This window comes from Taudactylus pleione, unplaced genomic scaffold, assembly GCF_031769625.1.
Source record: "Taudactylus pleione unplaced genomic scaffold, aTauple2 ptg000845l, whole genome shotgun sequence".
NCBI classification, from domain to species: Eukaryota; Metazoa; Chordata; class Amphibia; order Anura; family Myobatrachidae; genus Taudactylus; species Taudactylus pleione.
Window position 1 is genome coordinate 6,522,278 of NW_028285247.1, and position 15,001 is coordinate 6,537,278.

A 15,001-nucleotide genomic window follows, 5' to 3' on the forward strand; every position below is an offset into this window, starting at 1 on the left:
GCTGGTACCACAAGTTCCTGATTGATGTGGAACTTAGAGACTACTTTAGGCAAAAACTCAGGACGAGTACGCAGCACGGCCCTGTCCTGGTGAAAAATTAGGAAGGGGGGACTACAGGAAAGTGCCCCCAACTCGGAAACCCTCCTGGCTGAAGCAATTGCCAGGAGAAACACAGTTTTCAGTGTTAACCACTTGAGGTCAACGGACTCAAGAGGCTCAAAGGGAGGTCTCTGCAGGACCCGAAGAACCACCGCCAAGTCCCAAGGAGCCACTGGAGGCACAAAGGGAGGTTGAACCCTAAGCACTCCTTGGAAAAAGGTGTGAACATCAGGCAGGGTAGCAATCCGTCGTTGGAACCAAACAGACAGAGCCGATACGTGAACCTTCAGGGAAACAAGACGTAAGCCCAGGTCAAGACCTGACTGTAGAAATGCCAAAATCCTAGAAACACACTCTGTGGTAAATCCGTGCAGAGGCAGGCTTGCGCGCCCTCAGCATGGTACCGATGACAGAGGTTGAAAAACCCCGGGACCTTAAGACGGCTGTCTCAAGAGCCACGCCGTCAAAGACAGCCGACCCAGATCCGGGTAAAGGCAGGGCCCCTGAGACAGCAGGTCCCGACGCTGAGGCAGAAGAAACGGAGCGTCTACAGACAAGCTTCTGAGATCGGAGTACCAAGGACGTCTGGGCCACGCTGGAGCCACCAGCAGAAACGTGCCCCCGTCCTGTTTGATTTTTCTGAGTACCCGAGGTAGCAGGGAAATCGGAGGCAACAGGTACGCTAGGTGAAACGTCCATTTCACCGACAGTGCGTCCACTAGGCTTGCGCCTGCATCTCTTGTCCTTGAGCCGTACACGGGCAACTTGCAGTTGTGACGGGAGGCCATCAGGTCCAACTCCGGCAGTCCCCATTTGTCCACGAGAAGTTGAAACACCTCTGGGTGAAGCGACCATTCCCCGGGATGCACGTCGTGACGGCTGAGGAAGTCTGCCTCCCAGTTGAGGACTCCCGGGATGAAGACTGCCGAGATTGCCGGAAGGCGGCACTCCGCCCAAGCCAGGATCTGAGACACCTGTGACATCGCAGCTCAACTGCGAGTCCCTCCCTGGTGATTTATGTACGCTACCGTGGTAGCGTTGTCCGATCGCACCTGAACTGCTCTTTCGTGAAGAACGGTGCCTGACAACAGTAGAGCACGGTACACCGCCCGCAGCTCTAGAATGTTTATGGGAAGGGCGGCTTCCTCCGCCGACCAATGACCCTGAAGAGACAACGAGCCGGTCACTGCCCTCCAACCCTGGAGACTGGCATCTGTCGTAAGCAGAACCCAGTCCGGGATCCAAAAGGGGCGACCCTGGATGAGATGAGCTGACTGAAGCCACCACGCAAGAGACCGGCGCACTTCGGGGGATAAAACCAGCATCTGGGATCGGATCCGGTGAGGTAACACGTTCCACTGCGATAGAATCTGCCCCTGCAGGGGCCTGGAATGGAACTGGGCAAATTCCACCATGTCGATTGCCGACACCATGGACCCCAGGACTCTCATTGCTGAATGGACCAACACTCTGCCACTGCTCAGGCAACTGTGTATCCTCAGTTGTAGGGAGGACACCTTTTCCGGAGTCAAGAAAATCCTTTGTTGACCAGAATCCAGAAGTGCTCCCAGATGGACTATCCATTGTGATGGGATCAGAGAGGACTTCTTCCAATTTGTCAACCACCCGTGTGCTTGAAAACAAGCAATGGTCAGGTGGAGATGTCGAAGAAGCACCTCCGGGGAGCTTGCCAGCAGCAGATCGTCCAGGTACGGCAACAGCCGTATACCCTGACCCCGAAGGTGGGCAGCCATAACTGCCATCACCTTGGTGAACACCCTCGGAGCCGTGGAAAGGCCGAAAGGCAACGTCCGAAACTAGTAGTGATGGTTCAGGATTGCAAACCTCAGATACCGCTGATGTGCCGGTGCTATGGGCACATGGAGATAGGCGTCCTGGATATCGAGGGAGACCATGTAATCCCCGGGTTCCATCGCCAGAATGATGGAACGTAACGTTTCCATCCTGAACCTGGGAACTCTGAGGTATTTGTTCAGAGACTTCAAATTCAGGATAGGGCGATGAGAACAATTGGGTTTCTGCACCAGAAACAGAGTAGAATAGTAGTACCCCGTCCCGCGCTGAGACTGCGGAACGGGAACAATGACCTCTGCTTGTAGCAAGGATTCTATAGCTACCTGAATCTGGACAGCTTTGGTCTTGTCCAGAGAAGGACTCGTACAGAAAAACTGACGGGGCGGCCTGAACCGAAAAGACAGGGCGTACCCCTGAGAGACTACTGCTCGAACCCAGGCATCCGTGGTAGTATTGTGCCAACACTGGGCAAATTGGAGAAGTCGGCCTCCCACTCTGGAGTCCCCCAGAGAGAGGCCCGTCCCATCAGGCAGCAGGTTTATCCTCCTGCTTGGAAGAAGGGCGCCGAGCACTCCATGCCTGCTTCTTGGGCTTGGGTGTAGCCTTGGTCGCCGAATGTCTCGGGAAGGACTGACCCTTGGCCTTACCCTGAACCCGAAAGGACCGAAAGGCAGAGCTCCGAACCTTAGCCGGCGCTGAACCCGAAGGAAGGAAGGCCGACTTGGATTTAGCCAAGGTATCCACTATTTTGTCCAAGTCCGGACCAAATAGCAAATCACCATTAAAAGGCAATGCCTCCAGACCCTTTTTAGAGTCCGCATCTGCTCGCCAAGACCTCAGCCACAAGGACCGACGAGCAGATACAGCTGCAGCCGACACCCTAGAGGTCAGCAGACTAGCATCCAACGAAGCTTCCCCTACATAGGAAGCGGCATCCCTCATTTGTCCAATTAACGCTCTCTGGATCTCCGGAGCATCCTCTGGAAAAGTATCCTCCAAAGCGTTAGCCCAGCTCTCAATGGCCTTAGCCACCCATGAGATGGCCATGGATGGGCGCGCCACCGCCCCTGAAAGGGAGTAAATGGATTTCAAACATATCTCGACCTTCCTGTCTGTGGGATCCTTCAAAGAGGAAATAGACGGTAATGGGAGCGTATCGCTCTTAATCAAGCGGGTGACGTGGGAATCCACAGCCGGTGGAGTTTCCCACTTCCTGCAATGCGCTTCAGGAAAAGGATAATTCGATGCCAACCTCTTGTGGTTGGAATCTCTTACTGGGCAACTGCCAGGCCCCCGCCACATGATCCGTCAACTGGTCAGACCAGGGAAAGACACTCGACGTAACCTTAGCTTTTTTAAAGTTAGGGTACTTAGATTTCGGGGAGGGTGCATCATCCTCTATAAGAAAGATAGCGCGCACCACCCTAACCAATGCCGTCACATTAATGGAAGATTTAGTCTCCATCTCCTGGGCCGCGGCGTCAGAGTCAGTGTCTTCATGAACTTCTCCATCATTCGAAGACACATCCGAGTCAGACAGCTGTGCTGTTAGAGAACTCACTACGTGACGCTTGGGCCTTAGGGGGCAAATCACTCTGCAACATAGACTGAAAAACAGAGGATGAGGCCGCCAGACTCTGCACAGAGCTGGAGAGTACATCCACCCAAGGTGGAGGCGCTGCATGAGGATAACCCTGAAAAAGGCACCATCGACTGCTGAGTCACAGGGGGGGACTGGACATACACAGGCACCCCCGCATAAGGACCCACAGTTTGAGACCCCGGGGGAGACTGCAATAAATGCGGAATACCCGGGGAATGGGGGATGTTAGGCTGGGGCAACGCCCTAACAGGCACCGCAGCCGGCACCGCTAAACGGTCCACAATAGATGCCAACACCTGGGAAAACATCGCCCAAGGAGGATCCTGTGAAATAGGGGGCACAGAGGGGCCAGGCACCAGCTGGCACCGCCCGCACAGACCATCCTGAGATAGATCCCCCCTATCAACTCCAGCAGCACAGCGTCTGCAGGAAAACAGCACAGGAGCCCCGAAGTGCTCAGTCTCCTCATCAGACATGATACAGTAATGCTCAATGAAAACGTATCACCAGAGGGAATATGGTGAAAACACCTCCGCACTCACAGCATGCAACACAAACAGCCCACAATATGGAACTGTGCAGCACACAACTGTATGTGACCGACCTCGCAAATACTTGATTTATACAAGCGAGGTCCACAGAAAAAAGCCCTTCCCCCACACACCTGTCGGGCCGTATGGAAAAGGAAAGGGATAGGAACAAGCTGACAGTAAGTTAGAAATAAGTCACAGACAGCAGCACTAGCAAAAGTCACATACAATGCAGTAAGGATTTGACTCACCGCACCTTTCGCTACCATCAACCTTCCAGATTCAGTGTCTGGGAGGGCTATAGCACTGCGCACATTGTCCCTTTGCAGAGGAGGTGTACATAGGGGGACCGGTCCATGCACCGCCTGGGAGTCTGCGTTACAGCCTTGAAGATGGCCGCCGGAGAGCTCTGAGGAGGAGTGGCCGCATGAAGAACAGCTCAGCGACGCCAGCACACGTGAGAGAAGGCGCGCTGAGCTGTGGGGAGGAGCCGCTAAACCAGGGAAGGCTGCCTCCCCTGGCTAGTAATTAACCCCAGGGACGCTGGGTCCCCTCCAGCCATTATTCCCTGGTGGCCCAGCGGACGAGCGGGGTATGCCTGCAGAGGGGGGCGCCTGCCGCCGCTACTAGCGCCGCCGGTCTGTCCCCAGAGACCGGCGGCTAGAGACTGCATTTCCCCTGCGTGCAGCGATGACAGCGCTACACGCGGCTTACCTGAATCCCCGTGAGCCCGGCAGCAGTCAGTGGGAGGTCCCGGAGCCACGCTAGTACTGACTCCGGGGTCCCGCTGCGATCCCCAGATCAGTACTGGCGTCGCAACGCCAGCGGGGTTGTTGGAGCGGCAGCGTGGACGTCCAGCTGGACAGTCTGATGCTGCCGCTCAGAAGAGTAAAAAAAAATAAAACAATAAATCTTCTATCTTAATAAAAATAAAGCTTAGGGGCTGCTATGCTATGTTATAAGCATAACAGCAGAGAACATACGGAGAGCTTGTCCCTAAAAGATAAGCCGACTCCCCACAGTTAAAATAATAATCACCTGTATGTTTAGTGTAACACCTGGTTCCTATTCAGCACCCCCTTAGAGTGTTGAGTCATACCATATATTGACATATATAGGGAATATTCAATTTATACTATTTTTATTTATGAATAAATTACTATATTTTTAATGAATACATGCACTGTCAATTTATTTTCACCTCAGGATATAATTAACCATGTTGAGCATCTGAGCGCACTTTTTCTCTTTATTTTCATTGTATATGTGAGAAGGAGGACTCCTTTTATCTGATTAAGTGCTGCCGTATACCAACTTATTTACTCCTTCAGAGCGCAGTAAATTCTTATTTAAAATACTAATTTGCACCAGAAATGATTGTAGAAAATTTGTTGATCAAAATGTTATAGGTGGTGGTCTCAGGAGAACAAATATGAACACTCTCTTCATAATATCCATAAACCAATCCATCTGCAGTAAACCACTCATTTGCTGGAACAAAAGAAGACAGGCTCCCAATGGAGCCAAATCGGTTTCTTTGTCATGCGTTTTGCATGGACCTGGGCTCTTTGCACCTAGGAACCTCTTGCCTCTTGGTCTGTCAATTCTTGTGTGTCCTGAAAAAAGCCTGACTACTAATATTGTTGATAACTTTTGTCGAGGTCTGCCTCTCCCAGGTACTCTATGTATGATACTCTAATTTGTTTTTTTCTCGCTGAAAGTTCAGTCCTAGGATGTTCTACCTTAGAAGCTCAGACCCATTTTTTGATGGTCTTAGAAACCCAAGCTGCTGCTAGGTTTGGTATTATATAGGTGCCATTCCTGCACCTATATAAATTAACTTTTGAATGCAATGGAACTTGCAATTAGTAGCATTCTTTAAAAAAAAGCCCCATCTAAAACTGGAAGAGTAGCTGTCTTATACTTGCTATAGTGAAACTATTAATAGAGCTTCTTTCTCCGGATGTCTTTTCAAATTCACACATGCCTTTTATGAATCATTTGCATTTATAATAATCATTTTAGAAGCAAAAATGCACAGTAATCATTTACTGTAGCAAGGGAAATATTTCACCACTGTATTCATTTTGACGGCCTGGCAAATAAAACATAAGGCTTTTGAGAATGTGCACATAAGGCAGATATCTATACAATTACCTGCAGGACCTGAGCGTTTGTTGCTTGACCTTCTGTCAGTACTATGTCGGGATGGTCTGTTTCATAGTGTGTCTCTAGCTGGGTCTGTGAAGTGAAAAGTTCTCCACATAGTTCACAACCAAACGTGCTATCTGTCTCATTAAAATGGTCTGTGGCTACGTGGTGCTGCAGGGCGCCTGGAAACTGGAAACACTCACTGCAGTAAAGACACTGAAATGGCTGGGAACCTGAAAGCAAGAAAATCCAAATAAGAACACACAAATAAATCCAGGAAACATTGAAAAATCCTTTAGCATTGCATCTCTTTTAAACAGACAGTAAATATTATCTATGCTGCGCTTCTATGAACTTCAAAATAGGATTGGTCAACTTAACGTTGAATCCTTTTCTCTTAAGCAGGCTGGGGAACACTGGAAATGGGATTGTAGGTTGGGGCTGGAGCTGGCACTTATTGAAACTGTAGCTTAAAACCCTAAAATCCTTCCCCCTTCAATCCCCCAATTCCAATACTTCTTTAAAAGAGTCCAGAGAGGAGTAGCAGGAGCCCCGTCAAACTGTTAGAACAACCAAACTAGTAGGGAAAAAGAGGGACAAGAACCAAACACCTTGTAGGACTGAGCGTGAGGGAGGGTTCGCAGTGTTCCACCTCCTGCTTAAGAGAAAAGGATTCAACAGTAAGTTGACCAAAAATCCTATTTTGGCTTGCAGCAAGGCTGGGAAATACTGGACAATGGGATGTTCAACAGCCGCCCCCAGGGAAGGGAACACTCAGGCTGTCTGGCCGGTGAACCGTACGCCCAAAATGGGTGCTGCCGGAGTGCCCAAAACCTGAAACCGTAAAAAAATTATCAAACGTGAGGACAAGAGACCAGAGACCCACATGACGGTCCTATGCTGCTTAAGTCCCGCCAATGCCAAGAAACGTGAGGCGAAAACCTGTAATGTTCATACTAACACTACAAGAGGTAGCGTTTCCAAACTTTGAGGTAAAACGCGAGATGTAAACGGTGTCCAGGCTTGCAGAATAATACAGACCATCAAGAGAAAAAAAAAAAAAGGTTAGCTTTCCAACGCTTGGTCACCAAAGCCAGGTCGGGAAAACCAAACGAGAAAGGTCACTATGTAGATAAAAAAACTGATCTTCTTGCAGCAGGTCTGGTTGAAGTGGAAGATGCAACCCGGGGCCTACCGACTGCTTGAGAATTTCCGTGCACAGTGACCAGCGTAGCCAGCATGGAGCCAATAGGATTAACCCTCACTCTGGAAGTCTCAACGCACCTGGAGAGTGGGGTCGGCGGAAACAGGCGCTAGACGAAACTACCAACGAAGAGTCAAGGCATACACTGCAGGAGCCAGCAGATACCCGGATCACATACAAACCTGTTGAGCCTCAAAGACTGGTCGAGAGGCCATGAGATCCCCCCCCCACGGAAGACCATGCGTCCGAACGAACGGTAGGGAGACCACAGGACAGAAAGACCACTGCCCTGGGAGAAACGTGGTTCTGCTGAAGAAGTCCGCTGTCCCATTACCCACTCCCCGTATAACCACCAAGAGTCAGAACAAAGGTCTCAATCAACGCCTCCGCGCTCTTGGGCCTCCGGGATGACGTGCATATGCCACCGCTGTGCAGTTATTTGACTGCAAACCAGCCGGCTGGCGAGGACAGGGCCCCCACAAGAGGGCTAGAAAGATGGCTTGGAGCTCGAGCACATCGATCAGCCTAGACTTGCGAACGGCGACCAAAGTCTCTGGAGTCAAAAAAGCAATTTCCTGGCTCCTCAGTCTAGGAGATTCGCATCCACAGTCACAATAAGCCATCCCGGTGGGACCCAGGATTAAACCTGGAGGAGAACAACAGAAACCATCCACCAATGCTGTTGGACCAAAGCAGAGATGAGAGGGATGACGAACAACCAGTCTGAGATTTGAAGAATTACTCCTATGAGTGGACGTGTCCACTGAATGCTCCCTAAGTGGAGACCATTATGCCCAACAACCAAATGTGCCGCAAGATAGACGGATAAGATACCAACAGAACAGATGAGAGGAAGTTCGGTAGGGTCCATGAACTGTCCACCACAAGAGAAACCCAGCTGGAGAGAGATGCCGAAGGCCACCCCCAGAACTGGAGGTGCAGACAAGAAAGCAGGGGATACCTTGCGAACAGTCAGGACACAACATTGATTTGAATGTACTTGACAAGCAACCTAGGAAGGTCTGTGACTGTCGACCCAAAGTATCCTTTACTAGCAGAACATACGAAGAGGGCATAGTTGTGATACCTTCCATGTGCAACCTGCGAGACATAACCGACTTTAGTTGTTGCAAACACCCGAAGCTGGGGCTCCACCGAATGGTAGAGCCCGGCACAGACAGGTGACAGATTTGATTGCAGACTGAGAAAGAAAGACTACCTGCCTCGAAACGGAAATTGAATGTACGCATTCCAGACGCCTAGCGAGACTTTGTTGGCCTCCGTGCTTTGGATCTCTAATCATAGGAGTTAATTCGAACTGAACTACCAACCCCCTTGGTACTAAAGGCACGAAGATACAAGGTCGGCTGAATGAGCAATTCGGCATCCAAACCAGAAAGGAGAAAGAACCTCAGTTTCCGGTCCTGCGGCGGAACTTGAATAAAAAATGCCAGCCGAGAGGACTGGAAAGATACCACGGTCCAATGCCACCATGTTCGTCGCTTCTAGGGGAAGGGCGATTTCGAAAAACAAAAAGCAACGCCTTGGTGGCAGGCCCCCGAGATACAAAATGGAACCGTAGCGAATGATGCATAGCACGCAGTAGTCTGAACATGTCTCTCAATAGTCTCTGAAGTGGAGTAACTGTAGAACCATGCACACGCAAATAGGGTAGAGAGAGAGCGAGATACTGCATAGGTCACTAGGTTTCCTTGGAGCAGTGTCCCCAGGACGGTGAGTGGTACGAGAAAAAAACTGCCTCCGGAAACCGGGGCAGAATCAGCTTATGACAAACTGACCTTCCAAGCACGCATCCACCCCAAAAAGAGTAACGTTAACTTGAAAACCCTGACCCCGCCAATAGGTACCGCCACAGTACAGTAAGAAAACTGCGGAGGGGAATATGGTATCCAGTTTTGGCTAAAAGAACGTCCTTACCCATCAGAAAATATTGCAAGGAATGCACATCTGAAGTGCAGAGCCAAAGGCCCTTTGAGCCCAAAGTGTCGTAGCTGAAAACCATAATCTACCTGTGCCCCGCCCTGCATGGCCTCCCACACAAAGTCTGCCATAAAACTGTCCCACCAAGCGGGCAGGGAATCCCATGGCGAATCATCATAAAGCCCCATGATGAATTCATCAGCAGAAGTGACCCTAGCACATGGCAAACATGTCAATGCCTGCCAAGGCCGAATAACGACCCCCGAGCCTATTAAACAGACAGGAGACAACCCCCAAGTCTTAGCTAGCGGAACCCTAAAGGACACTGAGCCCCAAGCAGGAAGGGCGTGTGTTGAGCTAAAAGGCTGTCGCATCGACAAACGTGGGAAGTGCTTCCACTCAGATACAGTGCATCCGGAAAGTTTTCACAACGCTTCACATTCTCCACATTTTGTTATGTTACAAAATTATTACAAAATTGAATAAATTCATATTTGTTCTCAAAATTCTACACGCAATACCCCATAATGACAATGTGTAAAAGTTTTTTTGAGATTTAAATCTAATTTAAATAATTGAATAAAAAAACAACAAAAAAAAAAAAACACTAAGAAACCACATGTATATAAGTATTCACGGCCTTTGCCATGAAGCTCAAAATTGAGCTCAGTGCATCCGGTTTCCACTAATCATCCTTGAGATGTTCCTACAGCTTAATTGGAGTCCACCTGTGGTAAATTCAGTTGATTGGACACGATTTTGAAAGGCATACACCTGTCTATATAAGGTCCCACACTTGACTGTGCATGTCAGAGCACAAACCAAGCATGAAGTCCAAGGAATTGTCTGTAGACCTCCGAGACAGGATTGTCTTGAGGCCCAAATCTGGGGAAGGGTGCAGAAAAATATCTGCTGCTTTGAAGATCCCAATGAGCACAGTGGCCTCCATCACCCGTAAATGGAAGAATTTCGGAACCAACAGGACTCTTCCTAGAGTTGGCCGGCTATCTAAACTGAGCGATCGGGGGAAGAAGGGCCCTAGTCAGGGAGGTGACCAAGAACCTGATGGTCACTCTGTCAGAGCTACAGCATTCCTCTGTGGAGAGAAGACAACCTTCCAGAAGGACAACCATCTCTGCAGCAATCCACCAATCAGACCTGTATATTAGAGTGGCCAGACGGAAGCCACTCCTTAGTAAAAAGCACATGGCAGCCCACCTGGAGTTTGCCAAAATGCACCTGAAGGACTCTCTGGTCTGAGAAGACAAAGATTGAACTCTTTGGCGTGAATACCAGGCATTATGTTTGGAGGAAACCAGGCACCGCTCATCACCAGGTCAATACCATCCCTACAGTGTAGCATGGTGGTGGCAGCATCATGCTGTGGGGAAGTTTTTCAGCGGAAGGAATTGGGAGACTGGTCAGGATAGAGGGAAAGATGAATTCAGCAATGTACAGAGACATCCTGGACAAAAACCTGATCCAGAGCGCTCTTGACCTAAGACTGGAGGGATGGTTCATCTTTCAGCAGGACAATGACCCTAAGCACACAGCCAAGATATCAAAGGAGTGTCCCAGCTCTGTGAATGTCCTTGAGTGGCCCCAGCCAGTGCCCAGACTTGAATCCAGTTGAACATCATTGTAAGCTTGCAAGCAGGGCCCTCTTACCTCTATGTCTGTCTGTTATTACCCTGTTTTGTTCTATCAATGTTTCCAATTGTAAAGCGCAACGGAATATGCTGCGCTATATAAGAAACTGTTAATAAATAAATAAATAAAAACATCTCTGAAAATGGCTGTGCACCGACGCTTCCCATCCAACCTGATGGAGCTTGAGAGGTGCTGCAAAAAGGAATGGGCGAAACTGCCCAAAGATAGGTGTGCCAAAACTTGAGGCTGTAATTGCTGCCAAAGGTGCATCAAAAAGTATTGAGCAAAGGTTGTGAATACTTATATACATGTGATTTTAGTTTTTTTTTTTTAAATAAAATTTGCATAAATCGCAAAAAAAAAAACCAAAACTTTGTACAAGTTGTCATTATGGGGTATTGGGGGAGATGTACGAAGCCCAGAAACGGTATCAGCGCACGTTATGTGCGCTGATACCGCCTCTCCCCGATGTATGATCGGGGTCTGGGCGGTAAATGACAGGGGCGCTGTGAGCCCCTGTCATTATCGGCGCTGCTATCTATAAGATAGCAGTGCCGACGGCAGGGCCATGTACGAACGGTCATAACGCATGACCGTTCGGCCGGCTGTAGCTGTCGTTATCGACAGCTACAGCCTGGCATTAGCCTATCCCCACAGCAGGGACAGCGCTGTCCCTGCTGCAGCGGCTGCCGGCTCCACGTGGGGATCTTGCGATACTTGCGAGATCCCGCGCATGCTCAGTGGAGCCGGCCGGGAGAGAGAGAGAGCGTATCAGCACTAGGCTGATGCGCTGCTGTCTCTAGCGGGTAGCGCCAGAGGGGGGAGTTAACGCTCCCCCTCTCCGGCCGATGAGATGTTTATACATCTCATCAGTAGTGCTTCCTGCTTCGCCTCAGTAAAGATGCGAAGCGGAAAGCGTTATAGCGGCACGTTAAGTGCCGCTATAATACATCTACCCCATTGTGTGTAGAATTTTGAGCACAAAAATTAATGTATTCCATTTTGGAATAAGGTTGTAACATAACAAAATGTGGATAAAGTGAAGCATTGTGAATACTTTCCGGATGCACTGTACATAATTCTGTGGAAGCAAATGTGCGAGGAACGGAGATTTCTTAATCTGGCGTCTCCTAGGTCTCCCTGATGAGACCAGAGATATTCGCCAAAGGAAAAGTAATGATTTTCAGTCGCCAATGCTTGGACAAACCCAGAGCCACCGCTTGGGATTCCGTATCTAAACCGCCTAGAGTGTGGCGCACAGCAGCAATGAGTTGAAACGGACAGTAGGTTCTCACCTTTAGGGACAACACAAGACTTTGCAAGTTCCTTCACATGCAAACCTTCTAATGAACCCCTGGAAGGAGGAAGTCGCCTCCAAGACCACCATCCAACTGCGCCTCACACAGCAGAGGATTCCAGACAAAGCTGTGCAAAGTGAGAGGAACCGGTCTTAAATCTTGAAGATGTAAAGCACAAAGCCCGAGTTGGTCATACCATAACTGGGTACCTAACCCTATTGGAGGGAAAGAAGCCTGCAACAGAGATGAGGGAATACCCAAGTCTAAACTTGGTCCCCCTGTGAAGAGCAACCAGCTGCACCAGGGTTGTCATGTACCTGCTAAGAGCCAGAGCCCACGCAGATCCCACTCTGGTGGACGCAGCACAACAAACCCTTGCTCGTCATCAGGCCCTATACAGCCCGGGCCCCCACGGGCAACTGCACATTACCCGGTGCGTGATAAACAACATCGCCCAAAACATAGTATAATCCCTTCATACAAACTCCACACAGTTAGGGCTGTGGCGAATCCCAGCATACAAAATCCAGTTAGGACTGTAGTGGGAATCCCAGCATACAAGCTCCACACAGTTAGGGCTGTAGCAGGAATCAAAGCCACGACCGCAGTGTGACAAGGCAGTAATGCTAACCACTACACCGTAATTGCAGTCCATAGTAAACAAAACCAGCAGGTGTGATTTACTTAAGGCAAAATAGCTATAAACAGGCAGCTATTACATAGGCAGTGAATACAATGCAGTACTTAGCATTCCAGGAGACACAGCCAAAGCTGCTGCAAGAGGGGGAGAGCAACGCTGGAAGCTCCGCCCCCTCTGTCTACACGGACCTGGAGTACTTCCTAGTAGTGGGGAAAACTCCGGTCAAACCCGTCTCACCTGGGCAGCCTGTGAGCGCGCGCGCGCACACCCGGCCCATCTGGGAGGGGAGCCACCGCAGGCACTTGCACCCCCCCCTCCCCCTGGCCGGCTAGCTGACCCCACTGAGTCACCACCGCCGCACTCAGTCCACAGGCAGCGCACAGGTACGTAACTAAAAAACCAAATCATAAATTACAAATCAAAAGGAAATATCTAAAGCAATTAAAGAACACGACATGTGGGATTGCAGGCTGGAGGAGTTTAGGATTTAAAGCTACATGAACATTAAGTGCCAGCTCCAGCCCAAACCTACAATCCCATTGTCCAGTGTTCCCCAGCCTTACTAAGTCCAAGAAGTAGGGACAACGTGACACCTACATGAATATGGCAAACTATAGCAAAACACTGAATAGTAGAAAGCTTTAGATCCACAAGGAAATTGTGCAAATGGTACTTCCTAAGTAATTACAACTCTGCATTTCATCTTATTTATAGCATTGGGTGCATTTCAGTATCATGAGTGTTGGGTGAAATTCTTCACGTTAAATTACCAGCGTCTCCATACTTGCCTGAGTGCTTGCATTTGATATGAACTTGCAATGCGGCTGACGTTGGGTATGTCTGCTTGCACTTCTCACATTCATATGCCTTACCATCTGAAAAAAGTTGACAGTGTCAGTCAAATTGCTGAAATTTTTTTACGTGATTTCCAATACAGGTTTACCTAAAAAAGGAGAATTATGGTAAAACTTACCCTTGTTAACGCTCTTTCTTCGAAGTCCATAGGGTCCACAGGGAATCAATGGGGTGTAGGTGGTGAATAAGACGACCGGACACCAAACAGTTTTACATTCCCTGAATGCTCCGGTCCTTCCCCCCCCTATACCCTGCGGCAATCAGTTTGTCAACAAGCCCAAGGCAGGAGCAGGAGAGGAGAGAAGGAAGACTAGTACACAGAAGAATCGCACCTGGCTTCTTTGGGTTACCTTTCTTGGTCACTGGTTTCCTTCTCAGTTGTGTGAGAGTGTGTCAGGGCGGGTGCCCTGTGGACTTCGAAGAAAGAGTTTTACCATAACTCTCCTTTTCTTCTTCAGGGTCCATAGGGCTCCACAGGGAGACAATGGGGATGTTCCAAAGCAGTTGTTCAAGGATGGGGACACTCCTGAGCTGAAGGAAGTATCCTGAGAGGCAAATGTATCAAAGGCATAGAACCTAAGAAAGGTGTGGACAGAAGACCACATGGCCGCCTTGCAGGGTTGTTCAGTAGACACGCCACAGCGGGCTGCACACGAGGGACCCACAGAGCGAGTAGAGTGAGCAGATACTGTAGCCAGCACAAGAAGGCCAGTCTGCGTATAAGCCTGTGAAATAGTCATGCAAAGCCATCTGGCCAGAGTGTTTGTTAGCTGGCCATCCCTTCTTGTGGAATCCATATAGGATGAAGAGGGAGCCAGATTTCCTGATAGAACTAGTATGGTCGACGCAGATCTTCAGAGCCCGAACCACAACCAAAGAAGCCTCACCTGCTGAGAGGACTGGCGATTGAAAAGCCGGAACCACAATTTCCTCATCAAGGTGGAAACGAGAAACCACCTTGGGAAGGAAGCCCAGGCGTGTTCTAAGAACAGCCCTGTCCGTATGAAAGATCAGAAATGGGGAGAGACAGGAGAGCGCCCCTAAATCCGATACCCTACAGGCAGATGCTATAGCCAGAAGAAACAGTCTTTGCAGTGAGCCAGTTGACATCTACAGATTTCAGGGGTTCGAAAGGAGGTTGCTGAAGTGATGGAACCAGATGGAGAGAGCAGAGATGTGCACGTTCAGAGATGCCAGGCGGTGCCCAATATCCAG

At 49.5% G+C, this 15,001-nt stretch overlaps 1 protein-coding gene across 4 annotated transcripts in view; it reads right to left on the reverse strand.

The window, feature by feature from the left end:
* ZBTB40 (zinc finger and BTB domain containing 40) overlaps positions 1 to 15,001 on the reverse strand; it is a 115,258-nt gene that overhangs the window by 15,258 nt on the left and 84,999 nt on the right. For all 4 annotated transcript variants that reach the window (XM_088458644.1, XM_088458646.1, XM_088458645.1 and 1 more), the window contains exons 16-17: positions 13,720 to 13,806; positions 6,205 to 6,431 (exon numbers count right to left, since the gene is read on the reverse strand). In XM_088458644.1, coding sequence (XP_088314770.1) covers positions 6,205 to 6,431; positions 13,720 to 13,806 — 314 coding nt within the window. The remainder of the gene's footprint in view (positions 1 to 6,204; positions 6,432 to 13,719; positions 13,807 to 15,001) is intronic.